The following is a 27,877-nucleotide window of genomic DNA, read 5'->3' on the forward strand; positions in this document are numbered from 1 at the left end:
AAAGCTGCAGTTTCGGGTTCTGAATACATACACGTGTGCGCCTTTCGGTTTTGCAGTTTTGGCTTTTCCAAGTTCCAGCTCACCACACCTGCAGGTGTTTTACTTGGGAGTCCATAAGGGAAGAGAGCTATTCCTGACATGAAGCACAGCTCACGTCTTTGAGACAGGACCTGTGTATTCTGGACTTGTATGCCTTTATCCAGTACTTGAAAAGAATGGTGCAAATGAAGTTAAGCATGACATCTTACAGGCAACAGATCGTTTTTGAAAAGAGTAGGTTGAGGGCTTACTGCCACATACCTGGAACTTAGCCTTCTTTTCCATGTGAATCCCTTTTCAATGAGGAGATAGGATACCATATAAGCTGGTACAAGCCTTTTGCCCAGAGGTCATAACTTGATTTCTTTAAAAAAAACAGCCAGAGACTTTAGGTTCCATCTCACCAATAGCAGCTTTAAAAGGCCTAGCTTTAGACATAGTGTAAATAACCATTTCCATAAAGTGTAAACGGGTAACTGGTTCCTGCTATACTCATTAGGACACTCCTCGGAAGCAGTGTTGGTTTACTTTTTTTTTTTCCCTATCAAGCTTTCAAGATGGAGTGTTGCCAAATATTTTGGTTTTATGTACTGTTATTATTTGTCACACAACTCTAAACCGGTACTGTCTTTAAAGTGAAAGCCCCACGACTCTCAACACACCTCTCCATCACTTGTTGAGTCTTCTTCTACATCTCTGAACTTCCACTGCAGGGAAAGTGGAGGAAGGACCGTGCATGCAGTGCCGTGCACAGCGCCTGTGCAGCGTGTAACTACCCGTGCTTGCAAGCAGCCGCATCTTGCCTTTGATTAGGAACAGCATTTGGACCTCCTGTTCCTATGCTGATGTTCAGGGTCCTGTTAAATTTTACGTCCTTTAGGTTTCGTCAGCTGGATGGATGACTGACCCCAGCTGAGACCCAAATCGCGCAAGGACGAAAGTTTCTGAGGAAACAAACAAACACAACCAGAAGCCGACTTCTGCCAGCAGAGCAGCGGGCTGCGGACGCTGTACCTGGTGAGGCACTGGGCTGGGAAGAGGAGGAGGAGGACGCACAGACATTTCCACGGGCAGCGGAGAGCCCCGATGAATTCCTTAAAGCCGGCAGCGCAACACCACCACCGGCGGCTCCGGATGCGCTCCAGCCCCGAGCCGGGGAGAGCCGCCTGCTCGGGGGACACGCACGCCCGGCCCGGACCGTGGCCGCCGGCCGGGCCGGGCCGGGCCGGGCCGGGCCGGGCAGGGCAGGCCCGCCTGGGAGAGCCCCGGGAGAGCCCCGCGGGCGCGGCCGCCAGAGCAGCGGGAGGGCGCGGGGCGCCGCGTGGCACCTGGCCGCCCCCCCGCTCCCCCCGCGCCTGCCCGGGGCATCCCGCTGCTGCGCTGCCGGGCGCAGGAGGGAGGGAGAGAGGGAGGAAGAAGCGGGGGGGAGGAAAGTTGCGCTCACTCCTCTCCTTGGAGGCGCCCCTCCCTCCCCGCGACGAGGGCGAGTTAGAGATGCTATTTGCAACAGGCTGCTGCTGCCGCGGTAGCGCGTCCCCGGGAGAGGAGCCGGAGCGACACGTGATGTGTCTCCTTATCAGGGTGCGCGGGGCAGCGCGGGGGCGGGCAGGGGGCGGGGGCGCCCGCGGAGCGCGGCGCGGCGGGGTCCCTAACCGTGCCCATCTCTCCCCTCCAGGGAGGCGCGGAGGACGGGAAGTTAGCGCGGAGTTGATGAACTTTGCACATCCACAGAAACGCCATTTTGATTCCTTTTTCCGGAACAAGTTTGCGGCTCCCTCCCGTGCGCGCTCCCCCCGGCGCGCCCCCGCGCCCCCCCGGCGGCCCATCCTCCCGGCATGTCGCGGCGCAAGCAGCCCAGCCCCAGCAAAGTCCGGCGTAAGTACCGCGGGGCTGCCCGGCCGCCGCGCTCCCTCACAAAGGGCAGGAGCGTGCCTTAACTCCGGAGGGATCTATTTTTTTTTTCCTCTTCTTTTCTTTTTCTTAAGGTGAGGGGGGGGAGAAAGAGGAGGAAAAATAAACTTCTTGGAGGGGGCAGGCGTGGGGGTGAGGACGTTGCAGCCTGTCGGCTGGTTGTGCGACTTATTTTTAAAAATGAAATGCTTGTTACTGGGGGGGAAAAGTTTCCTTTAAAAAAAAAAAAAAGAGGAGGAAAAAAGTTTGGCTGGCAGCGGTGGAGATGATGATGAGTTCGTGCAGCCTCCCTCTTCCCTTCCCCCGCTCCTCCCTCTCCTCTCCTCCCTCCGCGGCTCCTGTTTTTTTTTTTTTTTTTTTTTTCCCCCTTCCCTGTTGCAGACTTTCTACCAACCAGCGGCACCAGCCGCGGCGTTTTGCCTTCAGGACCTGATGCTCATCCATATTAAACCGTCTGAGCTCAGGAATCCGGCCAGATCATCCCCCCCCTCCTGCTGCAAAGTTTATTTTTAACCAGCCACCGCCACAATTTGGATGGGGCTGCGAGGAAGCAACATCTTCTAGCCCGGCTCGCCCCCGTCTCCCGAGATTGCCTTTTAACTTTTCCTTCGGGCTTATTTTCCTGCCGGCGGTGGCGGCGGGTCCCGCGGCGGCCCCTGCCCGCTGTTCCCGGCTGGGAGGGCCGCGCCGGAGCTGGGAAGTTGGGATGAAGGCGCCCCTTCCTCGCAGGTAGAGCCGGCTTGCGCTGCGCATCTCTCCGCTGACTTTCCGCCCCCCCGGCGGGGCTGGACGGCCGTGCCTGCCCTTCCTCGGCACCCTGATACCTCTCCCTTCTCCTCTCTCCCCGTCTTCCTCACTTTATTTTATTTTTTCCCCTTTCCTCTACTTTCTCCACCCGCTCCCCCGTCCCCCCCCCCGTCCCGGTAGGGACGTGCGTGTCCTTTCCCCTGCCGGCCTGCGCGGCGGGGGCGGGGGGGAGCCGTGCCCGGGGAGGGTGGGGGGCGCTGCCCCACCGCGGGTCCCCCCCCGTCCCGCTGCCTTTGTGCGGTGCCAGGAACACATCCCTGCGCGTAGGGGCCATCGGCGGGCAGGGACGCCTGGGCGGCGTCACCACTACAGGAAGGAGCCGGGCAGCATCCGAGGCTGAGGAGGGGTGTCCGGGCCCTCGCCCCCACTCACACCCATCTTGGCGCGGGGCGGGGGGACAGCGAGGCAGTGTTCCCCCCCGTAGTGGCGGTGTTTGGGGTGAAAACAAAGTTGGGGGCGGCGCGGCGGCCGCCCCCCCGCCGCGGTGCCCGGTGCGGATGGGAGCCGGCCGAGACCCGTCTCTCGGGCGACTGCGCTCCCTCCCCATCGCCGTTGCTACGGGCCGGGACACCCCCCCCGCAGCTCCGCGGGGTGAGGATGCGAGGCAGCTCCTCCTGCCCAGTTTGTAACACACGGGCTCGGCATCCCCCCCGCCCTATTCGCTGAGGGTGAGGGGCCGCGGGGGTCGCGGGCCGGGCCGGGCCGGGCCGGGCCGGGGGGGAGTGCGGCGAGCCGAGATGCTGCAACTTTTTTTTCAGTAGAGGAGGGAGGGTGGTGGACTGAACTTTGTCATGTCGCAGATAAGTTTCCTCTGGCTTCTTCTCCCTGCACTTCTCCCCCGCCTCCCCTCCACACGCACGCTTGATTTTTTTTTTTTTTATCTCTCTCTTTTTTTTTTTTTTTTCCTAAATAATTTTCCCCGTTTCACCTCTCGGCTGCGATATCTTCGCCTGCTCGGCATCCTCTCGGGGTTGCGCAGGAGGAGGAGAGCGCTTCTCCTGGCTCAGCATATTTCCCTGCCCGGCCCGCTCTGCTCGGCTGCGCACCCCGCGGAGGCCCGGGCGCCTCCGTGCCCCGCCGCCCTCCCACGGCCGCGCCGGGGTGTCCGGCCCGCGGCTGATGCTCTGGTCCTGCCTGTCCAGGAGCCAGCATCCTGCCCGGGAGCCACTGAGCTGATTTCTGGAGGGGAGGCAGGGTAGTGTTAGTGGGGGGAGACCAACCATCCAGTTTTAATTCCGACTCATTCTTTTGCCTGTCTTCTCTTGGAGATAAGATCAAGTGTATTTACGTATTTGAGAAAGTAAACTTCTAGTTCAGTGTGATTTGGGGGGCGGTGGTCTAGGAGATACGGCAAATGCAGCTGATGTTTCTTACCGTTCCAAGATCCAGCCCCAGCCCCGTGCCTTGGAAAAAAACTTGCCTATTAACAACAGGAGTAGTTGCTAAATAATGCTGTGTTGCCACCCCTACAGTGCACAGTAGACAGCTGTTATGATGGCTGAAGTTTTTTCGTTGAGGTCTGTCGTTTTGACACAAGCACCGAGTTTTGTTACCGCAGTTCCTGTTTTCCACAGGGTCAGCGTGCGTGAAAGGGATGCAGTGACTCAGGGTCAGGCCAGCCATATTTGTTTTAGGTTTTAATTTTCTCTTTGAAGACTTAAGGGTACATAGTCTTTTCTTGGTGTGCCTGCATAATGCCGATTAGCCTTAACGGGAGTTGGGTACATCCAGGAAAGAATAGGCCCTTTTGTTTGTTAGAAACCCAGAAACAGCATGAATCCATCATCCAATCAATCAGAGTACCAGGGCTCTCCCTCACCTGCCGGCAGGGACACATCCAGCTTCTCTTGCTGCGGGGTAGCTGTTCTCGACCGAGTGTGGCCTCTTTTGCTCCCTCACCTTCCTCCTCCTGGCATCCGTATTTGGAACTGAATTCGTATCATGTAGTTGGGAAAACACTCTTAAAGTACAATTGAGTAAATTTTTATTCTGCTCTCATTTCACAGACAGCTTCTAGTAGTCAAACTGTTGTTTGCCCGTCAGAAGTGAGTATTTATGTAGCCACTTTTACACATTTTGATAACTAATGACTCTAAATATATATATATATATATATATATCTATGTGGCTTGGTATTAAGATAGAATAGAGCAGGGTGTTTGCTGACTGTTTTTCTGGGGTTTTTTGTTTGTTCGTTTTTTCACCTGGACCTGGGTGTTTGAAGCTTTAGTTGCAGATTTCAGTGTAATGAAGCATCTTATTCTGACTCAGCTCATCCAGGTTGTGTGTCCATTCTTAACTCTTCACAATACTCAGTGACCCTCTGACCAAATGGCTTTTCTTTTTGATTCTGAGGATGAGGAGATACTTGGAAGTTTCAAAACTGGAAAAACTTAATCTCTTTGTTATCCGTTAGTAATATCTGTAATCTCCTTTGGTACCAAAGGCAAGTGCAGTGTTTCCCAAGGTATAGAAACACTGACTTCTGTAGTGCTTTCCTCACTCCTTAAGGATTTTATAATTTTGCATGTGCTGAAGTCATACTACAGTCATAGCAGTAGCTTGACTTTAGTTTGTGAAACTTTCTTGAGGAGAAATAATTTGAGTTGCTCTCAGTTGGATTTCTCATTTAAATAAAAACTGTCGATGTACTTAACACTGTATAGATTAAAAACATATAGATAAATCCCTTTGGTTATATTCATTATCCCTTGTAAAAGTAGGTGGTGCTTAGAAGGTCATAGGATAAGTGTTGCTAAGCAGCTAAACAGAAGGATGCTAAAATTAACCTGAGTGTTTTTGAAAGGGATTCACTTTTTAAGTTGCAATAATTTTTTTATTGACTTAAAATACATGTTTTGCTAGTAAGACATCTGAAAAAAAATACTTGGATGCATGAATAAAGCTTTCCAGGGGACTGTGTCAAGTGTTCAGGTTATCTGCATACAGGAGTAATTCTACCCTCCCCCAATATGCCTAAATTTTACTTGATTTGTGCCCTTTGTAAATGTCCTTCCAGAGTTATCTGTTGCTCCAAGAGCATCTGATGTATGTTGGATAGCAGCCTGTAGGGACAGTCTTGGGAAAAAAACTGCAAAGGTTCCCCAGGAACAGACAGAAAACAAGTAAATCCTGTTAGTCTGAAATCTGTGCATGTGCGGAAAAAGCCCCTTTTAACTTTTTGATGAATGATGCCTAAGTTTGGAAATCTGTGTTTTAGGTGTACACTCTTTAAAACATGTGAAATCATGTCTTCTTCTTTCAGCACAATAAAGGTTGTTTTGAAATGAGTGTATTATTGAACCGTGTTACTAGACCAGTTTGCAACGGCTGCCTTGTTGATGTGGTAGTTTCTTGCTTGGGAGATAATTGTAGAGGAGGATGGTAGTGCTGCATTTTGTTCTCCTGAAGGTAGTGAGAATGTCTGTTGCTCTCTGTCTTTTTAACTCCTTTCTGAATTCAAGCAAGATGGTCAGTCATAGGATTACTGCTTTAAAATACACCTTGTCAGGAGTATTCTACAGCTTGGAAAAGGGCCAGGAACTGCTTCGTGTTCTTTTGAGTACAGCTTTATCGTGGACGGAGTGCTCAGGTACCCTGCAGCTTTGCTGGAAAATGTCTTAAGGAGCAGATGTAAACTTTGAGGGTGAGAAGGAATTATTTTCTGAGACGATGCAACAGCTTGTTTCTTGCTTTGAGGTGGGAGATTGGGCTTGTCTAGTTGTTGTTCAGCAGTTAAAGCAGATTTTCGTTGGGGAGGCATATGAGGAGTCCTGTCTCTCTGTGGGTTGTTTTATTTTGTTTGGTTGGCTGTTGTTTTGTTTTATATATCCTATATAAACCAGCATCTATGGGAGCTGCGGCTTCCCCCCCCACCTGCACATTTAGAAGCATCTTTATGGGCAGTGATTTCAAAGGCAGGTCTTGGGTATCTTTGGAAATGCCACTCTCTGGTGATACACAGAAAAGTTAGCTATTTGTGTGGAGCCAGGATGGGCTTGAAGTTTGCAGAGCTTTGTCAGGCCAAGTTTGGCTATCAGCATTTGATTACAGGTGAACGTAGGTGAGGTTGGCCAAGGTGGGAAGTGCTGGCTCTGTTCTGGGATACTTCTGAACAGGAATTTCAGGAGCATTGACTCTTTGTTCTTCTTTGGTGCAAGAAATCTGATGATGGCTTATCTTTGATGTCTGCCAGTCACGATGTTTTTCTCACCTGAAGGTGTTCCCTCTACCTCACCCTACCACTCTGTTTTGAATAGCAACATTTGAAGGCCAGGGACTTAGAAGAGTGCAAGGTTCTGAGACAGCAGCATCTCACCCCTCTTCCCTCAGCATTTTACTCTGAGCAGGGGGACAAAACTTATTTAGAGCTTGTGCTAATGCTTTATTATGAAATGTTGAAAGTAGAAATAATTGCCAGCTGGGGCATATGCTCTGGACTCCTGTTGGGTGGCTTGTTCCTGTTGTGGTGGAAAAGGGGCAGAACAAGGAAAAGGGCCTGGACAAAAGGGAGAAGAGTCAGTGGGATACTTGGCTCGTGGCTGTGCTGGTATGAAACCTGTTAGAGCAGCCTCCTGCAGTCAGAGAGGAATTGTTCTGATGTCACTGAGCAACGCCTGGACCTGTGCTTCCTTTAGAAACAACACAGGCCTTCAGGTGTATCCTGCTTTTTTTTTTTTTAATAAGGACATTTCAGCTTTCAGGTTGGCCAGCCTAGCAATCAATAAAGGTGGTTGCCTTTGAATAGGTGCCTTACCAAAATACGTAGTTGATGGGTGGTGACTGTTTATTCAGAGTGATTCAACTAAGTAAGGCTAAGAGAATCTGAATACCTCTTTAAAGATGTAGAGAGAGGCAGCTGTTTCAACAATAGGATTCATCTGCAGAGTCCCAGCCATCCACCGAGGTGCTACGGCAAGGGAAAAGAAAAGCTGTCAAAATCCCCCGGGGCATTGTTAGGCTTCTGAGCTAAAATAGGTATTCCAAGGACCATTAGAGAGGGAGGCCTTTTAGGCCTTGATGGCCTCCCCTGTCTCCTTTGCAGATCCTCCCGTAGAAGCTTGTGGAATGCAACTTTTAAGTTCGTTTTCCTGCACCTAACTTACTGAGCAAAAATGTTTTGTGTTTAATCTTATTTAATTATTTACTTCTATAATCTCAGGATTTTGAGAGATCCTTTTCCTTTTGAAGAAGACATCCCCATGTCCTGCTGTCTGAAATTTCTTTGTAAGATACATTTGCTCGAGGGATGTTATTTGTGTAGAGCTGTCAAAAAGTGTGGGAATGGTGCTTGCACACAATGGCCAAGTGAATTGCCAGCGATTTCTGTCAGCTATGAAAAGTGGCATTTAGACTTCTAAGTTACTCTGGGTAAAAAGTGTGTTAGGTATCATGGGCATTTTATATGCTGATGTGCCTGAGTGACTTGTTAATTTGGTTCTAAAAGCGAAAGGTGTTTTGTGATTAATAGTGGAATTGCCAGCCTCTCATAAATGTAAGACTTCTCCACTTGCCAGCTCCTGGTAGATATTTTAACAGGTGCTCTCTTGAAACACCACAAATGTAGGTGTTTCAGGAATGGGGGCTTGCATCATCTGTCCTTTGAACATGGAGGATGATCAGCTATTGACAAACCTTTTTTTAGTTAATTTAGGTATGTGCTTCCTCCCTGAGGACGAGAGAAGCAAAATGTTCACACTGAAGTGTAGGTGGCCGTTGCTTTTATCATGTGTGATTAGCTGGCTTTAACTCTAGCCCTTGTTAGTCCTGTTTCATACAGCAGGTGATGTCAGTGTTCAGGTGTATCGGTACCTGGGAGTGCTTTGCTCAGAGCACTTGCATCACAGCAATAAATTCCATTACTCTGTTCAGGCTGAACACCTTCACGCTGGTAACATTAGGGCTTGGACAAGGGAGAACTGCTTTGGAGTTTGCACCAATAAGCTACAGTACTTCCTTGTATTTCCTTTAGGGAGCAACATCACTTTTAGTTTGGGCCACTCACGGATTTGGGTAGGGGAAAGAGCCTGGTTTAGGTTCCTCTTTTTGTTACACAAAATGTATTTTCTTCATTAAATTAAGTTCATCATGTCTCAGTGCTCTTTGTGTTTTGAGAACAAGAAGCAGCCGGGACATGAATATCTGTGTGCTGTTCTTCATTCCTGTGTGCAATTTTTTTTCTGATATTGATGCAGTTGCCGGTGTGTTGAGGAAGCACACAAGATGTCTGTGATGTCTTGTGCATGTGCTTGCCTGCTTCGTCCCCTCCTTCTCCCCAGATACATTAAGGTATCCTGAATTGGTTTTCAGCTGGATAACTTGCAGCACAACTCACATATTTAGCTGTGTATACATCCTTATGCTTTTGGGTGGAAGGGAGGAGAGCTGCAGGAGGAGGGTTGCTTTTTAAGTGAGACACTGAAGAATCAGGAAGGGGAAGCATGTGCCATAGAAGCCAGATGTAGAAGAGCTGTAGCTGGGTTACTAAGCGCTTCCATTTGTGAGGTTTGACTGTATTTTCCAGGGGAAGTACTATGAGTGCGATGACAAGTGCTCCTCTACAGAGATGTAACTTATGTCTTGTATTTAGTTGATTTGGAGAATATATTTCTTTTCGTCTGTTTTCTGAACCACTGCAGGTATCGTTTGGTTTTCCTCCTTATCAGATGGCCCAGCCAGGTGTTGCTAAGTACATCTTACTACATTGCCAAGTAAGGTTCAAGACTGTGGTCCTTGGCAGGTTCTAGAACAAGTCTTGGAGCAACTTCCCAGCCTTTACAGCAGATAGGTGGCTTTTATGCTTGGTAAGGTCTCCTGTCAGTCTTTGAACTGTCAGGAGCCCGACTGTCCATGCTTCAAAAGGGTAAAGAGAGCTCTACCACAGTGCCCCCTTTTCCCTATTGTAAACTTCCTTTATCGTTGGAAACTCTGCTTTTCTTCAGAAAGTAAAGAATTTATTTTCGTATCAGTGCTACCTACACTTTATGGGAGAAATATTCTCCATCCTCTGTCTTTGTTCCTCCTTTTTGCAAAACGGCAGTGTCTCTTTGCTGGACACGAAGTGGCTACCATGTTCGACCTAAGCAGGGGGTGAATTTCTAGGGGTGAGTGAAACGATCCGTACCTCGGAGTGGATGCCAGTTACCCTGGGAGGAAGCCATGCAGATTATAAACTCTGCAGGAAGGAACTGGCGGATTCTGTAAACTCCGCAGCCTCCGTAACTGCAGTTTCAAGCAGTTCCCAATCTCTACTTGCAAACCTTTTGGAACTTGTAAGCTCCTTAAATCTAATGGCTGAGAATTTTCCATGGTTCTCTTTTCTCTCAGGAAAGAAAAAAGTTAGAAATAAATGGCAAGGTTACTCATTTTACATGCTCAAAAGCCAACAAATGAAAGTTAAGGTGTTCACAGAACAATTAAGTGGACCCAGCTGAACACAGATTATGCCCCCTTACAGTTGCTGTTACATGTTTAATGAATCAATAGATGTGTAAATAGTATGTAGAAGTGGAAAACGTGGCTTCATTTGAATCAACAGCAAAATTCTTTTGGGCTTCACTGGACTAAGATTTTATGCAGCGTACATGCAGCTGAAAGCTCTTGAGCATTCATAGCATGAAAGATGCCAGGAAACTTTTGAAAAACTGAAACACTCATAGTGTTTTTCTGGGTTTTTTTGTGTTTGAAATTCCTACAGGTGTAGTTACAAAGTCAGCGCATCTGTTTTCGGTGCTTGTTTGATAAACAGCAAACTGAATTTGTGATATAATAGCCTACTTTGGCTAAATTCTCTTCCATCCAGATTTTGGGCATCAGAAAGTATAGCTAGTGCTACAACCCTTTTCTAAATCCTGGAGGCTGTGCTTTAACTTTCTCAAGTGTATTCACTCTGGTGAGTGGGAGGAGGACTTGCCCTTCCCAGGCCCGTCCTTCCCTGCAGGAAAAGGGGAATGTAGAAAATTCTCCCTGAGGATGGATCTGGGACAGAGATGGCCCCTGTGTGTTTGGGGCCAGAGTTTTTATTTGCACCATTGCATAACTTCTAATCTCCATAGGAAAAGATGCGGGTTAGTAGATTTGCAATGCCACAGACTTGAATACGGTCATGGTCTGCCGGATAGCCAGCATGTGCTAGTATTGCATTGTAGATGTACTGATGCCTTCCTGGGATCATCCTAGAGATCCAGAACAGAAGGATCTGCTGTTGGCTGACTTTCGACCTCATGTGTTGGCAGCCTCTCTAGTGGTTGCACTGCCTGAGTCGACTGACTTGCAGTAAGTGTTTCCGTTTGTGTGCTCACTGTCTTTTCAAAATGATTGCTAAAAAATATTTGGGCCAAAAATAATCTACACTGAACAAGAAGATGCCAGCAGCATGTGAAAATTGCATGCTGTAGTTACTGTCCCAGCTAGTAATTCAAACAGAGCTGCACAGATGTGGATTAGGAAAGTCCAGACTGCTGATTTAAAAATTTCCACTATTTCTGGTAATGGATGTTTATATGAGCTGCCTAGTCCAAAGACCCAGGAAATGAACTGGTGGTGGTCTTTGTTTAATTCCTGGTATACAGATGCCAAGTGTTATGCTTTGATTTCCTACTCTGTAAACTCTTCAGGGCAGGGATCAGCATTCAATTACCGAGTTTTGAAAAGCCACCTAACATGCTGCGGAACCGACCTGCTCGGCACTGCCTCAGTATAAATGTTTAATTATAACTATCTTCTTACCCCATAGTGGAGCCTTTCCAGATACCAACGTAAAGGCATGCTGGGAACCTGCACTGCTGCTGCTGAGGTGTCTCCTTATAAACAGACAGCTTTGGTTCCAAGGTAGCATTTGGGCAGCTCTCATAGATGCCTTTTTTGCACATGAGGGACAGATTATTTATTTATTTTCTAGGTAGTATAGGTGCAAGTATATACACATGTTCAGGGGTCTGTGTCTGGTCGTTTGGTTTAGAAGCAAATAAGCTCCAGGCTTTAATACGTGTTTTAAACCATCATAGTCAGATCATGTCCTTCTCTCTCCATTTTGCTTTAAGTCTGTATGTAAAAGTGGCAAATGTCAAGGTTTCGAAATTAAGAAATTAGAAGAAGTGACTGGGAATAGAAAGATGTCATCCCCTCAGTACATCACCTTCCCAAGACTGAAATGAAGTGCAGTTGCTGGCTCTTACGATTCACAGAGTAATCTAATTCTGTTGCCTTGAATGACTTGTGTTACAGTTTTAAACTGAATTTTTAAATCATCCCCAAAGTGATGGACATATCATTTGTTATGTTTATACAGCATGAAAGCATATGGAGTAATGGAAACATCTAGAAATTAGACCTCCAGAGAAGACTCCCATTTTAATCAGGTTACTCACTTGGATTAAACCAACCTAAATTTAAAAAACGTGAGCTCAAGTACTAAACTAGTTGCATTTTCAGCACTCCAAGGCTCCATCTGGGAGTTTACTGGTGTGTTGTTGTAGTCTGCCAGCTTTGTAGAAGCAGTTTGGTGTTACTAAGGTTGGAATAAGCTGATGTCAGATTTTTGTCTACAGTGCATAGCAAGTAGAGGTCAAACACTTGTACAGCCAGTGATACTATGACTTGTTAAGAATGTACGCAGCAGGTCGCTTTTCAAAACATCTTTTGAAAAGCAGCCTGCGAGAGCAGTGCCATGTAGAAGAGACATGCATCTTCCTCTGGCATCAGCAAATGGATGCATCCTATCACATTGGAGTGCTGAGCATGTTTAGTCATGTTACTGTAATAAGCTCTGGGAACAGGAATGGGTTCTGCCCTGTTGTGCTTCAGGAAGATTTGAATGAATCTGACTGGTTTGTTCCAGGGAAACTCGTGTTTCTGTCTGCTGCCTTTGTGCTCAATACAGAGAAGGAAGGAGTTGATTTTGTTTCTTGGCTGAAGGGGGGTTTCTTTGCAGTTTAGGATTGTTAACATTACTTTACTTAAATTCTTATTCCTTAGAAGAGGTAAAACTAAAAGTGTGACTCCTAGAATTATCAGTGTCTCTGGTGCTGATAGTGTACAGACCTGCTTGGTTTTGAGACTCTCCTTTGCCCAGATAAACTGAGTATTAGGGATCTTTCTTGTGCCTCCAGCCATAGCCTTCAGGCATCCCTGTTTCTCCTGCCCTGGTGAATCATCCTCCAACATACACAGATGTAAATTTTAAATGTGCCATGGTGGAGGTTATGATCTTTATCCATTTCTTTTTTGTCTTAACACAGCTTATCCTGATAGCTCTCGAGGTATTTTCTAAATTTGCTGGGGTGTGTGTGTATGTCGCTGGCAAGTCTAGATCAAGCCAAGCACTGATCCTGCAGACACTTTAAACACAGATATAATTCTACTTAAGTGGGTTGTTCCATTTAAGTCAAAATGCTGGCATGGGCAAAGTTAGGGGAAGTGTTTCAGGACCGGGGCCTGCATTTTGCTTTCAGGAAAAGTATTCCTGACTCAAACCAGAATCTTTAACCCATGTGAGCCACAGCTCCAAGTTTGTTTCACTGACTCGAGTTCCTGACCTGCATGAGGAGGCATTGCTCTGCCCAAGGAAGTGTCACAGGTTTTGCGGCCTGAGGAGAGTTCGCTTTGAAGAAAGCCAGCAAGAAATGTGGCCACGAAGCCAAACTTCTTCAGCATATGGTGTGTGCAAGAGTTAAATCAAAGTACTCCAGCAGCTCATGTGCTCTCTGTGTGCGCATAGTTTCCTAATCTTGACATGGGGTCTGAGCTGCAGGCTCCAAGGGTGTATGTGAAGCTGGCTTGGCTGTCACCTTTTCACTCCCCGGATCTGGCTGTGGCTCAGCTCGGGGACACACCGCGCCACTGGGATTACCAGCTGCGGATAGCCAGCTGCCTAAAACCTGCTCTTGTGGGACTGGCTGGGCCGAAAGGTGCCCTGGCACACCTCACCTGCCCTCGCACTGTTTCTTGCCCTTGTGGGGAGCAGTAGAGGGAAGAAGTGCTGCAGTGGCCCTTCTCCTGTGCCTGGAAGATGTCTTGCACCCGCTTTGTGCACTTGGGTGATCTGGATGCACTTTCTACTGCTCTGCTATCATCGTTTGGCTGGAGAACAGCTGCCTCCATGGATGGGTCTGCTTTAAAACAGGGGAACAGCTGTGCAGAGTGGTCTCTGGTGCTGGCAGGCTGTCTCTGCACGTGGGGGAGAGGAAGGGCAGAGCACATGTTTTTCTCCTCTAGGTGACAAAGTCCTAAGGGCAACTTGTGCTTTGGCTCTCCGGGAAGAAAAGCTGCAGTTCCTTCAATCCACAGCATGCTGTCAAAAATTGCCAGGCATTTCTGACCAGAGGCTGGAAATGAAAGCAGCCTTTTTTTTTTCCACTTAGGTTTCTTTGGAAAGGCTGCCAGTGGCCACCTCGCTCCACCCTGTAGACGTGTGGGCGGGAGTGGGGGTAGCCGACAGGAGGGAACATCACCAAAAAGGCAGAGCGACTTGGCTCGTGGCCACACACAGGAGCAGGAACAGCTGCCTAGATGGCCCCCGGAGCCTCACTGATGTCAGCATAACCAGTGCTCCTTAAAACACAGCACTGTGTGTGGGGGGTGAGGGGGAACAAGGCTGGGAGCAGCTTTAGGGGGTTAAGCAGTACATAAAACAACTTCCATGAATCTTACCCCCCCCCTTCGCTTCAAACCAGACATTTACTTTCTATAGGAGTGGGAAGGTTTTGAATGAATGAGTGAGAGTTATGAGAAATTCGTAAAACAAGTCACGGAAAGCAAGGAGGAGAAAGAATAGACATTGTAAAGTTTGTATGTGGCTGCAGCGTGTCTGTTTGCTTGGGTTTTTTCCTTTTAAGAAAAGTGTGGCTAGGAACAGTTTGGCACTGTTGGATAAATCTCCCCTATGTTGCCTCTGAGAACCTGTCACGCTGTGACAAATCATATTGTCAAACATCATATCGTGTTTGAAAAGTAGCTGGCTTGCCTTGGGATGCCGTATGAAATATGGCAGGATGTGGCATCCTGCTGGGAGCATGTCATGTGTGCTTGCCTGGCCTCCTGCGCGTGCTTGAGCGGAGGAAGGGAATGCACATCAGAAGAACACAGTTGTTCACAGCTTCCTTCCACTCCCCTTGGTTGTTCCAGGGAGACGGCACTTGGCACTACCCATGAGGTTTACCGATGCTGCCTTTCCTTGTATGTTGATAACCAGGTTCCCTGATGGTGATGCCTCCGCATGGTTAAGGGGGAGAGGGGGGACTGTCTGTCTGACCTCCATGATGTGGGGTCAAAATTACCCTGTCACAGGTAACATACAGGATGAATGTGAGTTTCTCTCAGGCCTGAGATGGCTTCTTCAGTTTAATAGCTAATACAGCAGTTTCTAAAAGTCACAAGAGAATCTGACATGTAGCTGGAAGTGTTGAGGGAAGAGGATACCAGCTTTTCCAGAACTGTGCAGCTCAGTCACAGAACGAGGTTGGACTGGACATGGAACTGGATTCCAGGGTGACGTGGTGATTGCAGCCTCTGCCGGCTTTGCTTCTTCCCACAGCTGGGGAGTTGATTTTCCCAGTAAGCCTGTGCCAGCACAGTGCTGCTCCGAGTCTTGTGGTGTTATCCCAACACAGAAGTCGTGCTTGAATTGCTTGCAAAGTGGTATGCAGCACGCAAATGTAGGCGACAGGGGTGAGCCAGCCTACCCAGGCTTGTTGCAAAGCTGAATTTGCAAAATGCTGTCTCCATCAAGGGCGATGTAATAATAAGTTGCAGAGATTCCGTCTTGAAAAACAAGCAGTGTAACACAGGCATTTGGGGAAGAGGGTGTTGTGCTCTTTTATAAGGTTTATGCTTTTTATTAAATCAGGTTAACTTTACCGGTTGGATTAACATTTCCTATATCTTTCCAGAATTCTTGTAGTAATTAGGAAAAATGACAGAGGGTCACGGCCCTCGTATGGGACCAAGTAAGCATCTGGTCACATTCTTTTCAACTGGGACAGTGGCATGAAGAATTTCTTTACTGAAGGTCGCAGAGGGAGACAGTAAGAGAGGCAGAAAAAGAGCTCAAGTGCTCTAAATCCAGTCTTGTGTCTCCACCATTAGATCATGCTTCCTGTCTAGGTAGATGAACCCACATAAAAACCTTGGTTCACAAACAGATGACATTCAAGTACTACCAGCATTGTAAAATACAGCTAGGACTAATATATTTGCTCTGACTTTCATCTTAAGTGCCTGGTGGAACACCTGTAAGTATTTACATTTTAACATGAGCTTTTGTGCTTGTGAAAGCAGACAGTTTGACAGCATTGACCTCTCACACAAAAGCCTGAATAAGTGATGAACTTCCAACAAATCCATGACCTGAACTCTGCTGGATGCATATTGAAGGCAACAAGTTAATATGGCCTGTGGCAATACCACAAGAGGACTGGCTCTGTGCTGGGCTCTTCTGCTAGAGGTGGTCCACAGGCGAGCCTCTAACCACTATCCCTACTCAAAGGCCTGGAAGTAAGTGTGCCTGTACTCGCTGGCTAGGTGAGGGCCTCAGGCAAATGTCTGATGCAGAAAAGACTTAATTTTTTTTCTGGAGATTTCCCATCCTGCTGCTCTGCTCTGACCGTGTGTGATGGGCTTGGTTGGTGTTGCAGAGAAGGCAGAAGAGTGGATGCGTCTCCTCCCTCCCAAGCGGCGCACTTCAGAGTTTGCTGTGCTTAAATTGAATTGAGTGGTAGTTAAAACTTCAGTTATGGGCAGCTCTGGAGTTGGATGTGTCTCTGCTGCAAGTGTGGTAACCACTGGCCATCAGACAGGGATGACAGCCCTGGTATAGTAACCTCTGAAATCACCCTGACCTGAATCACATTGAAGCTGTGGCTCTGGCGACGTTTCTTCAGGACCGCCCTGCCCTGGAATGAGTAGTTCCTGGTACCTGCTCCTCCAGTGAAACTTGAGTTCAGAGCGGAGGATGCCTCCTCAAGCTGACAGAAATGCCTCTGGATCTGTGGTATAAGGTTTTTTTAGTTCTGTGCGAAACTCTGTGGAGTAAGTCAGGCTGCATTTTTTGCCTGCAAAACTGAAAGCCAGAGGGAGTCCTGCTTGTGACTAGTACCAGGTCACACTAAAAGCCCATCTGGCCCAAGATGCTGATCGATGTGGATTTATCAAAACAGAGTATGGCAAGAGGGCACCTATTAATGATGCTTTCCTGATAGATTTGCAGTCTATCAGCAAAATGCAGCTTCTGGAATCTCTTGAGCCAAGGGGTTTCAGTATTCAGGTTCAAGAATGCTTTTTTTGTGAGCTTGTCCAGTGGCTTTTTAAACCTATACTGACACTTGGTATGTAGTGATGCTGAGTTTTGCTGTTTATCTACATGCTCCATTGGAAAGGAGGTGAAAAATCGATTTTCTAAACCTGCCTTTTTATGCTTCCACTTAATACCGTTTAGGACTTAGATTAAGGGAAATAGCAAGTATTCATTAACTACCAGCCTTCTCCACACCTTTCAGTATTTTGTGGCCCTCTGCTGTGTCATCTCTGTGGCCTTCCTCCCAGGCTGGAGTCCTGATCTGAGTATCCATTATTATGCAGTTGTTCCATACTTTTAATTACGTTGTTCACCAACACTTGTTAAAGCTTTGGTTTGCCTTGTTAACATCTATCACAGACACATGCCAGAAGTACTTTATTTGCCTACGTATTTATTGCCATAAGACATACACTTGGGCAGTATTAAAGATTTCCAGGTGCTGCTATGATTCTCCATCAGCTTTTTTGGGAAACTTTCTCAATGTTGACAAGTTGCAGTCAGAAGATGCTGATTGGTGAGGTTCTTTGCAGGTCTGGCTTAGTTACTTCTATCCTGATGGCTTGAGAACTGCTTGTTTACATGGTGCTTTGCTTGCTGCTTTCCTTCCCAAATACACTGCTGGTTTCTAAGAGCAATGTCCCCGTATCCCTCCACTTCATATGCCCCTTCCCTCTCTCCCAGTCCCTGCCCCCCTCCCCCCTCGCCCCCCCCCCCCCAATCTAAACCTTGAAGAATGCAACTTGTCCAGAGACAAGGGACATTTGTCCTTGCCAGTTCTGGGAGTATTTCTTTAGGATCTTTAGGATCCACTCCACAAGTGATCTTACCCCCAGTAAGGTTTGCCTGCTTTCCAATGCTTGACTGCTGATTGGGGATGATGACTAGGGTTCATCCATCCGTTTAGTCTCAGCAGGTATCAGAGGAATTGTTTTGAGATCACAGAATTAAAATGTTTACTGATGTAACTATGCTATGTTTCCATCCTTTTTTTTTTGTTTTTTTTTTTTTTTGGTAGTCTGCCAACCCACTTGTCCGCCTGTAGGACTGGTCCATGTTGGTGGACTTCAAGATCTTAATTTTTGCAACCAAAAGAAGTTTGTTTCAGTACTGACCTTACCACTACTGTTTACTTATATTAGATTGTTCCCAGGGTGCTTTACAAACTGGTGCCTACAAGGCTAATGAAATGCAGTCACTTCTGAAGTGGGGAGTGAGAAAGGAGAGGTTTAGATCAGGTCATGCTAACCCCTTTCTCTGTGTAAAGTGCTGCACATTCTTCACTACTGACATGGCCTAAAAAGGAACCTTTGCTTTTAAAGCCCTACCTTAACCTGCCTACCAAATGATGTGTACTGCTTGATTTGTGTTTCAGCTGATGAAAACTTTATTCCAACTTGCCAGAACTGGGAACTTAGTTGCAAGAGAGACAGTAGTGATTTCAAACCTTTTGGTATGAAAGTCTTTCACAATGAGAACTCAGCTTTATCTAGGTTACTTACTCCCTTTATTAAGCCTCTCAGGATTGATGAAATGTAGTGGTCTTAGGAGAAACAAGCCTTGTTCATCATGTAGTACTGATTTATAAGTATAATCTTTGAAGGTTGCTGTGTGTAAAGCCATTCCAATAAGCTGTTCAGCGCTTAATGCTGAGCTCTGTGGCTTCTCTGAATTATATAGCATTTGGAAGTAGCATACATATGTGTTTGGAGAAAGGCAAACTTTCCATTTTAACTATCAAGTTGTGGTTGTATTTCTTATTGTTGAATTTAGAGCTCCTCTTTTATTTCTCTGCTGCTGCTCTAAGCATTTAGTATCTTAAATTTAAATTTAGTATCCCAAAGGCCCTGTGAGGAGCAAGGAGTGGAACCCTAGTATGGCATATGCTTTGCAGGTGTCTCTCTGTTCTTGGGTGTTAGATCAGGAAAACCTAAAAATAAACATAAAATTAAGTCATTGTGTATGTGTAAGCAGGAGGGCATGTTTATGTTGCTTTAATTAGAACTATTTTCCAACTGCTTGTTTTCTTAGCGTATGTATTCTAAATAATAAAGATTTTAAATATCTTAAAGGTATGCCTTAAAGTGCTAGGCCAAAAAGCTGATAATGACTCTTTGTATTTGTCCCTCTGTCTTATGAAAGTTCAGTTTTGGCTCGATCAGTTCTCTTCTCTGGATTGCTGTGCAGCCGATTCAGTTGTGCTGGCACAAGGAGGCAGAAGAAGACATAGCAGAGAAGGACAGGACTTCTGATTGCAGTGCAGGTAGAATAGGTTTTAAAAGCCTGTGCAAGCATCATTAAAAAGGCTGGTGCTCAAATCATCAGAACCATCATGTCTTTCGACCGAAGCAGGGGCCAGGATGAAAAGTAGAAGAATCAACTGGAATGCCCTTTTGTCAGTTTATCTTTGAAGGGGCCTCAAGCCAACCTTGGATGAAACAAGATGCATTGCCTCCTAGGATGGATCCTTGAATCCATGCAGCAGTGTTGCTGGGTTGATGGATTTCTGTACACGGAGCCTAATCCAAGCTCTGCTCCATGGGTGGGGGGTGATTAGCAATGTCTGTTTTTATCTGTCCTTCTACATAGGAACTACATCTGCTGTGTTGTTGGGCTTAGGATCTTTGCTGGCTTGGAGCTGTGGTGTTGAAAAACCAGCACAACCATTTTGGATTTTTTTTTAAAGATTTTTAACACGTAGATTCTTACCTTCATTCTGGCTTCCAGCTTGGTTGAAGTGAGCATCCACTCCACGGCTACTGTCAGTTCATGGGTATCTCTATGCTGTGATTCCAGTAACTGTAAGAGTGGCAGGCTTATGTTAATAGAGTCACCTTCCCCTGCCCCTCACCTTTTGCTTTTCCCAGTTGCCACTGTCAAACTTGCCCCCCCCCCCAAACATTGTGGTGTTTGCCTTTAAAGACTGTATTTAACACCACTTGTATTCAAGCTTTTTCCCTCCACCACTTCAAGGCAAGTATTCTTCCAGGTATGTGACTACGAACAATGCAAAGGGAAAAATCTAAGTGGAGATCTGTGCATGATGTTTTTTATCTCTTTGAAGCTGCCTTTTTTTAAGTGTCTTTTGATATTTAGGTATTTCCTCCCAGCCTTCCCCTTTCTGGTGTGTCTTTGCCTTAATAACTAAAAAAAAAATCATCATGATGTTGAATTACTGACTTCAGAGTGGTTTCCTTGGCAACCTAAATGGCATTTGACATCACAGGATGAAGAAGCAGCAAAATCAGCTTAAGGAAGGGTGTTTGGGTTTTTTGTTTTGGTAATTTGTTTACCCCCTCACCTCTGGCAGCTCATTGCTGCTGTTGTAATCTTCCAAGATGCTGATACAAGGGTTTATGGGGTTCCTCTGTAAGCCTTATCTCTAAAATGTTCTGAGTAGCCAGTCCTCTTTCATTTTTTCTGTCTTTTGAGAATCCTACCTCACCAACTTTTGTTTTGGTCAATAAAGGGGAAGCAAACCATAGGCTTTCCCTGGCATGGGAATGAGCAGCTGAAGGAAAGGAAAGAGCTTCTGGAGAGGTGCTGACCTTCAGTGCAGGTGGCACAAAACTACATGCTGTTTGTATCAAGAAGCTTGAGAGTTTTATCTGTGAAGATAGTCTCGTCTTCCCACGTTACCACACATTCTTTGTTTGCCCTCTTGATGCAAATCTTGTTATTGCATTAGCTGTGCAAAAAAGTCTAGAAATCAGGTCTCCTATATCTGTTCTTTCTGTTTGCAAGTAAATTTCCATCTTTAGAGAGTATCTTTCTTAAGCATGCTTGATATTGTAAGGAGATCATGTTTCATTATGTAAGATTGTAGTCCAGGTTTTGTTCTGACTGGACTAGTAGAAATCTGGTGCAGTTTTGCCAGTGACGGGTCAGCAACTTTTGTGGAAGAAGCCGGTTTGAGTAGCCAGTATCAATCACAGCCAGAGACACCAGCTTAAAGAAAACAGGAGTGAAGACTGATGTAGGTTTTGTTGGAATGCCCAAGATAGGGAACTAAACATACGCTAAAAGCCAAGTAAGTGAAAAAACTACAATGGCCCATTTCCAAGAAAATTGTCTTGTTGCAAAGGAACTTGGACTGTGAAGGGTCCTTATGGCATCTGCACACTTAATACAGGCTCTATCAGTAATTATCATCAGTTAAAATAGCCCCTTTTTTTTTTTAGATTTTTGTGCTTAGTTTTTTTTTATAACTGTTTGAGGGAGTAGCATGTAAAACAGGGCAGCATGTAGAAATCTAAAACTCCAGCCAAAAGACACCTTCTTTTTATGTCTGTGTGTTGCAGCTGTCTATCTATTGGCAGCAGGCAGCCTGTGTAGACTGTGAGGTTTTAGCACTGAAGTGTGGAAGAGTGAATTAAGGGGTTCTGAACTTAAAATATTCTTCTCTTCTAGGGAATTTCAGTCCTCACCATTGCTTAGTTATTTGTGTGGAGACTGTGTGTAGGGTTGTTTTCTTTCAGTAACTCCTTATATTCACAATATGGTAAACTGAGACAGGTTGGTAACTCTTCACTTTTCTCAGTTATTCTGCAGTTTAGTAATCAAATGAATTGGAGTCAGTTGCGTGAATACTCAGCTGGGAGGAAATGCAAAAAAAGAACATAGATCTCTTTTGTTATGGGAAGGAGAGGAGGAAAGAGGGGATTTCACTTTTTCACCATGAAATAGACTTTTGTATAAGCCAAATAAATGCTTTGTCATAGAGATGTCAGCATGGGACATTTTGTTTCTGCATAAATTATGGATAGCATCATAACACCTAGGGCTTTGTTACACCTTTTAATCTCCCCTTGTTACCCTTGGAAAGGCAGAGGATTCTGTGAAATGAGCCAGTGTAGCAGCATCCCTCCAACAACTCGACCCTGAGTTTTTGCATTTTGGAGGAAGCAGATGCACAGGTTCGTACCATGTAAGCAAACTGACAAGGGCAAAGTGTAATAAGGCATTGTGAGACTTTCCATTAAAATCTTTTTTTTTTTTTTTTTAAATTACTTCATGCATTCAGTTATGCAGGTGTTGTCAGAATAGAGAGTGGAAACTGTGTCCATGATGCTCTGAGAAAAAGGATTTGGGTGATCATCTCCATCTTCCTTGCAGGCTAAATCCGTGCCTTTTGCTTAGGATTTTCATTATTCCAGCCTGACCTGAGATACGGTTTTCCTTTCAGCCAAGACATTTGTGCTGCTGTAGCTGTTACATCTGTACTGGCCAGGCAGAGAAAGCCGGCACGGGCAGATCCATGCGCTGATGGTACTGCTGCCTCGCTGGCCAGGGCTGGGTTTCTTCTCTGACTTAAAAAGGTACGGCTGAAGTCGTTCAGCTTTTCTGTGCGTGGATGAAACCAGAATTTTCTCTTCATAGAAAAGGTTAAACCTTGTAAGCATGTAAGTTTTTAGTGTGCACAAGCTGTGTGGTGGTGCTTCAGCAGGTTTCAGCTTTCTTTTTGTTGTTTTTCATAACTTTCCCCCATAACTTTAAAGGCCTTGCTCTTCGCGAGGCTGGTATTGAAGGGAGTGGAAATCATCCCGGGGAGAGGAAAAGGACAAGCTAACCTTGGCACCTGGGGCCTGGCTATTATGTTGCACTTCCTCTGCGGGGCGGCGCGGGGCGCGGGGCCGCCGGAGTGATGTTCTCACAGCAAATGGAGGAAGTTCCTCCAGCAGCAGCAGCGCTTCTGGATCTCCTCTCGCCTGGGGGATGGGGCAGGGTGGTGAAAGAGGGTTATACAAAGCACCGAGGGGAGGGGAGGAGGGAAAAAAATCCCCCAACAACCGGGATCCCTCAGCTACGTGCAAAGCTCGACAAAACTTTTCGGGACTGTAAATACTTTGGGAATCCACCTTTGGGCGAAGGGTTGGGGAGCAAGGGAGTGTTTCCCCGGCGCTGCTGGCGGCAGGGAGGTACCACGGGAAGGAGCCGGGGAAGGATGGAGGAGGGCGGCCGCTCCTCTCCCTGGTTGCTGACTAAACAGTTATGTCAGCTGGCAGTCGGCGCGGCCTGGGGATTTGCGATAGAGCTCCTGGAGGGTGGGGGCGGCTGCGCGGGGGAAGGGAGGGGAAGGGCTGGCCCTGCTGCAGCCACTGCTGCTCCTGCCTCTCCGTCGCCCTCGTGGCAGGGAGGCCTGGGTGCTCTGCCCTGCGGTGTGACCCCGGGAAGTTTCTGCGGGGATGCGCCTGAGTCCGTGTTTGTTTGGACACTGGTGCGGTGCCTGGAATAGCAACCCCAGCCCGCTGGGGAGTTGTCCTGTGCGGGGAGCACGTTCTCGACGCCCTGGTACCCGTGCCTTCCTCGCCTGCTGCGTCAGAGCCCTCCGGAGCACGTACCTATGCCAAAATTGCCAGAGCCTGTTGCTGGGGCGTGAGTAGCACGCTCCCCTCCGAACTCAGTGCTGCTTGTGGATGCTCGGTTGCTGGATGTGTTTGCCCCTCTGCCGGGCTCTGGCTGGTGCTCACAGTGACAGTGCGATGTGCAGAGCAGCAACAAGGCTTGGGCAGTGCCCTGCCTGTGGTCTGCCGCAGGTAGAGACTGCCCCGCCTAAGCATGGCCTGGCACTGTTAGGAAGTAGAAAGGGAATTCTGGCTGCTGTTCAAGTTTAATGTTTCCTTTCTTGGCCTTGGAGGCAGATGGAGGCCAGGGTAGCCCTTGAACAGAGCAGGAGGTATTTATAATGATTCTCTCAAGTCAGTAATGTTCAAATCCTATTTTTCTGTTCCTCTTGTTTTGTTTTCCATAAATCCTGTGCTATAAAGTGGAACAGCCTTAGAACAGCTGCGGCTTTTCACCCATATGCTTCCCTCCCCTCCACCCCCTATTAGGTGTAAGTGAGGGATGGGTTGAATGTGAATCACCTCCATGCCTATTTCACTTCTCCTGTCCCAGCAATGCAAGACAGAGAAGACCCTGTCCTGACAGGCAAAAAGGGTGTGTGTCTCAACTGTTTGAGGTCAACTGAGTTAGCCAAACACAATTTAAAAAAAAAAAAAAAGCTCTCTTGATGCTCCTTAAGGTACAGCCTACTGTGTCCGAAGCCATGTTTGTGGCTGTGCTAGACTAGTTAATGTGTTAACCTGCATCTTAATGAACATTAAGGTAGACTTTTAGTAATGTTAATCTGACTCAACTGAGCTACCATGGTTGTAACTCATGAGTGAACCTGTCTGGTCCACATGGACAAGTTTGCTGGAGGCTTTAGTTAGTAGGACAGCACTAGTCAGTGTTTCTGATGGTCTAAAAGTGATTTGGCTTTTTTTTCCTTTTTATTTTGGCAAAGCTGAGAATGCTGTGAAATATGAGTGAAGGCTGTAGAAAAATGTTTATAATGTGATGTGGAAATACAGATCTCGCCCAAGAGCTGCTTTGTTGTACCTTTGTACTGCTCTCATCACCTCAGTGCAGTTCTCAGCTGGGTGTGTTGTGCCTGGCACTCCTTCACAGCACACCTGGGTGCCCTTTTATGCACAAGTCAAGCAGTAGTGTGATTTCATAGGGCCTTGCGATACTTTGCCAGGTGGCCTTAAGCATGAGCTGGGCAGCGGGACTGCTGTCAGTTCTCAACAGCATAGGTGTCTGCAAGCCATTGTGGGAAGGTTATAAAGCACTAAAGGATCTGAGTGACACCTCAGTCTCCATTCTGCTTTAAACACTCCACTTGTGACAGGCCACAAGAGCGAGCATTTCATGGGAGTGTGTTCAAATTGATAAAACTTGAATCCTTAAATACCTAGTTTCTGCCTCTGCTTATTGTAGGTAAAAAGGCTTCTTTGGTGGTGGGGGTCTTTTTTTGAGCAGAGAAAAAAGTCTCCAGGAGTCAGGAAGCCACTCAGAAGTTACTTTTGAGCCAGATGTGCATCATCTGTATTTTAAAGCAGTCAGATTGCCCGTGGCTCTATGAAAATGGAATTATTTTGAAAAGAGAGGGGTATATAACTGTTTAAGTGCCTAGGCATATGGTCTGAAATGCTGAATAACCGCAATTCTCGCTAACTTCACAAGGAACGCTTCTGGAAACGGCTCTTGATGCATTGGGTACAAAGCACTACAAGTGCGGGTAAACAGTTCTTTAAAATATTTTGGCACACTGAGAAAACTTCAGAGTGCTACTTGGAAGCTGAACACTTGACTTTTTGTGGATAAGATCAGTTTAAATAGGTGTGTTTTTCTTCCTTCTGTGTGTATGAGAGAGGGGAACAGGAGGGCAAGTAAAAAAATCAGAGGAAAAGACCTCGTTGCTGACTGGGGAGACTTGTTTGACCTTCTGAGCCCTGTGCACTTGTCTGTGGTTTCCAGCCAAAGGCTCTCACTTTGAGAGCGCCTTGCTCCTCGTGCTGAACTATTTTTTGACGCACTGAATGAATGCAATATGTTAACACTCCTGTAAGTCCCAGAATTGCTTGGCTGCCCCTTGCCCTGCCTGCCTTGCACTGGCTGAAAAGGTACCATTGTTTGTTCTGCAAACAGTGGGTGATGGTTGTTTCCAAGGTGACTATGGCACTGTTGCTGCCCTCTAGTACAAAAAAATTGGCATTAAACACCTGAGAGCATCCCACTGTCACCAGAGACAGTGGGAGGGAGGGAGGAAGGAGCAGTTTGTTAGAGCTCTCTGTTCTGGATATTAGAATACAAATGGAGAAAATGCCAGTAAGCTAAGAAGGGATGATGTATGCATTGAGTTTGTGCTACTAAACATTTTTCCTAAATAGTGCATGTATACAGCTATTGAAACCTGGTTGTTTCTAAGATTGTGTCTCTGCTGAGAAGAATTTATGATAAATTTAACGTCTTTCAATCATACTTATCAACTGTTGTAGTTTGAGTTCACAGTAGTAATATTCTACTTTTTCACTTGATTGATAGTATGCTTTCAAGACTGCTCAAGCAAGGAAAGCTAGAAGGAAACACTCTACAGTTCTGCTTGGTCTGTAGATTTTCAGACTGTTTTGGAAAACAGTTATTAGGGGATAAAATATGCATTCCCCAGAAAAAGAACTGCAGCAGTCAGTACTTTCATTGATTTTGTGTATTCTTGAAAGGCCTGTGGTACTCAGAACAGGGACTTCTTTTGAACTGTCTAGGTGGATGGATTAGAAGCATTTTTTCGGTCTTCTCCCTGTGCTGCCCTCCCATCTAGTCATGCAGCTGTTTGGGGGGGGGGGGGGAAATGAGTCTAAGAAACAAAACAAACCAACACTTCTTTTTAATTGGTCATGGATGCTGCTAGCAGAACTTTGCCTCCCCCTGCATGAGGTTTAGTACAGTTCATATGCAGGTTTCAGTAAACATTAACCACTTTTATCAGGGCTCGCAGCATGCAGAATGGTTAGCAAAGAGCATGCACTGAGAGAGACAGAAAAAATGAACAAGTCCAAGGTCAAAAGGATGGTAGTTTTTCCCTTATTAAAATAAGGGGTGGTGAAGGTTGACAACAGTTCGTGGAAAAAGTAGGCTTGTGTGAAAAACATGGTTCTTGTCCTTAGGCTTTTGTCTGGGTGAGAGTTTTTGGGGGTACTGTGCATTTTGAATTTTTCTTCCACTCTAGTGAGATGACCAGAACACATCAGCCCTCCTCAAACTCTTGCTGACTGACAGCTTGAGCTCCTCGTGACTCAGATCAATCCAGAGCAACACTTGTTGCATCTTTATAGGGGCCTGCTCCTACCCAGCATCCACAAAGATCCCACTGACTTGAGAGTGCACAGCTAAACAGAGATCACAATTTCCTCCCTTCTGTGCCTGCAATTACACAAAGCCATCCTGGTTAGGGAGGGTGATTAAGGAACTGTGGTCTAGCATTTTGCCTCATCTTTCTTTCTCTTTGGATGTTTCTTTATTGCTTTTGAGGGGTGCAGTGCTGCTAATTTTTCCTGCAGAATGAATTCTGTAATGATTAAAAAAATAGTTGATCAGCTTAGCAAGGAAAATGGGGTAATTTGTGGGTAAATTAATGAAACGGTTTTGAGGTGTGGAAAAAAAGGCATTTTGAAAAGAACATGTAACCTGCCCTAATGAAATTTGTTGAAGCATCTGATGCCACAGTTCAAATTGGAAGTTATTTTTAATTGTGCAAATCAGCATATCCTGCCCCTCCTAGCTCCATTCAAATAATACTTTGCAAAAGAAGGAAGCAGCAGCATTTGCCTGCATATTTCCTAGAAAACGGCATCATTGAAAAGTTGTACCTCATTGGGAAAACACAGGTTTACTTAAATGATACATCAAACACAGAAGAAATACAAACCGTCTGTGGCTGGTCTGACAGTAGTTTGAGAAACACCCTCTGCTGCATGCCCCTCAAATAAGAAACGTGTGCGCACAGTTAAAAATCTCATCTTTGTGGTGACACAAATGATTCAATGCAGGAAACGAGAGGAATCTCATTCAGCAGTTAAGCATTTGTGGGGCGGGGGTGTGAGGAGGTCATGGTGTTCAACACACACCCGGTTAGAAACCTTCAGGCTCCTTTCCTTACTGCATGTTATATTGATTTAAATCTGGGCTGATACTAGACACATCAGCACAAGAGGCAAATCCCATCCTGTTCGATCCACCTGGATTAGATGGGAAAGAAAAGAAAGACAAAGAGACTTCTTTTGTTCGTTTTAAATTTTAACTACAGGCATTACCCATCCTACTCAAAGCCGTCCCTTGTCATGGGAGATGTAAGGCTCAGCTCTCGCATCCTGCTGGAACTGAGCTGTGGGGTGGCTAGGCCAGTGCATGGAGGAGGGCCACCACCAGGGTTGCAGTGGTGGCCCATGTTCTTTATCCTGCAGTGGCAGCATGGTCTCAGGGCAGGCAGAAGGAGAGCTTTAGATG

General features: G+C 46.4%; 1 protein-coding gene across 1 annotated transcript in view; it reads left to right on the forward strand.

The window, feature by feature from the left end:
• Nucleotides 1–1,535: 1,535 nt before the first annotated feature.
• RREB1 (ras responsive element binding protein 1) overlaps nt 1,536–27,877 on the forward strand; it is a gene marked incomplete at its 3' end in the record, with an annotated part of 103,057 nt that continues 76,715 nt past the window's right edge. The window contains exons 1-2 of the mRNA XM_027715771.2: nt 1,536–1,620; nt 1,715–1,914. Coding sequence (XP_027571572.2) covers nt 1,875–1,914 — 40 coding nt within the window. The remainder of the gene's footprint in view (nt 1,621–1,714; nt 1,915–27,877) is intronic.

Source organism: Pipra filicauda, unplaced genomic scaffold (genome assembly GCF_003945595.2).
Source record: "Pipra filicauda isolate LSUMZ 115617 unplaced genomic scaffold, ASM394559v2 scaffold48_size3843733_pilon, whole genome shotgun sequence".
Lineage (NCBI taxonomy): Eukaryota > Metazoa > Chordata > Aves > Passeriformes > Pipridae > Pipra > Pipra filicauda.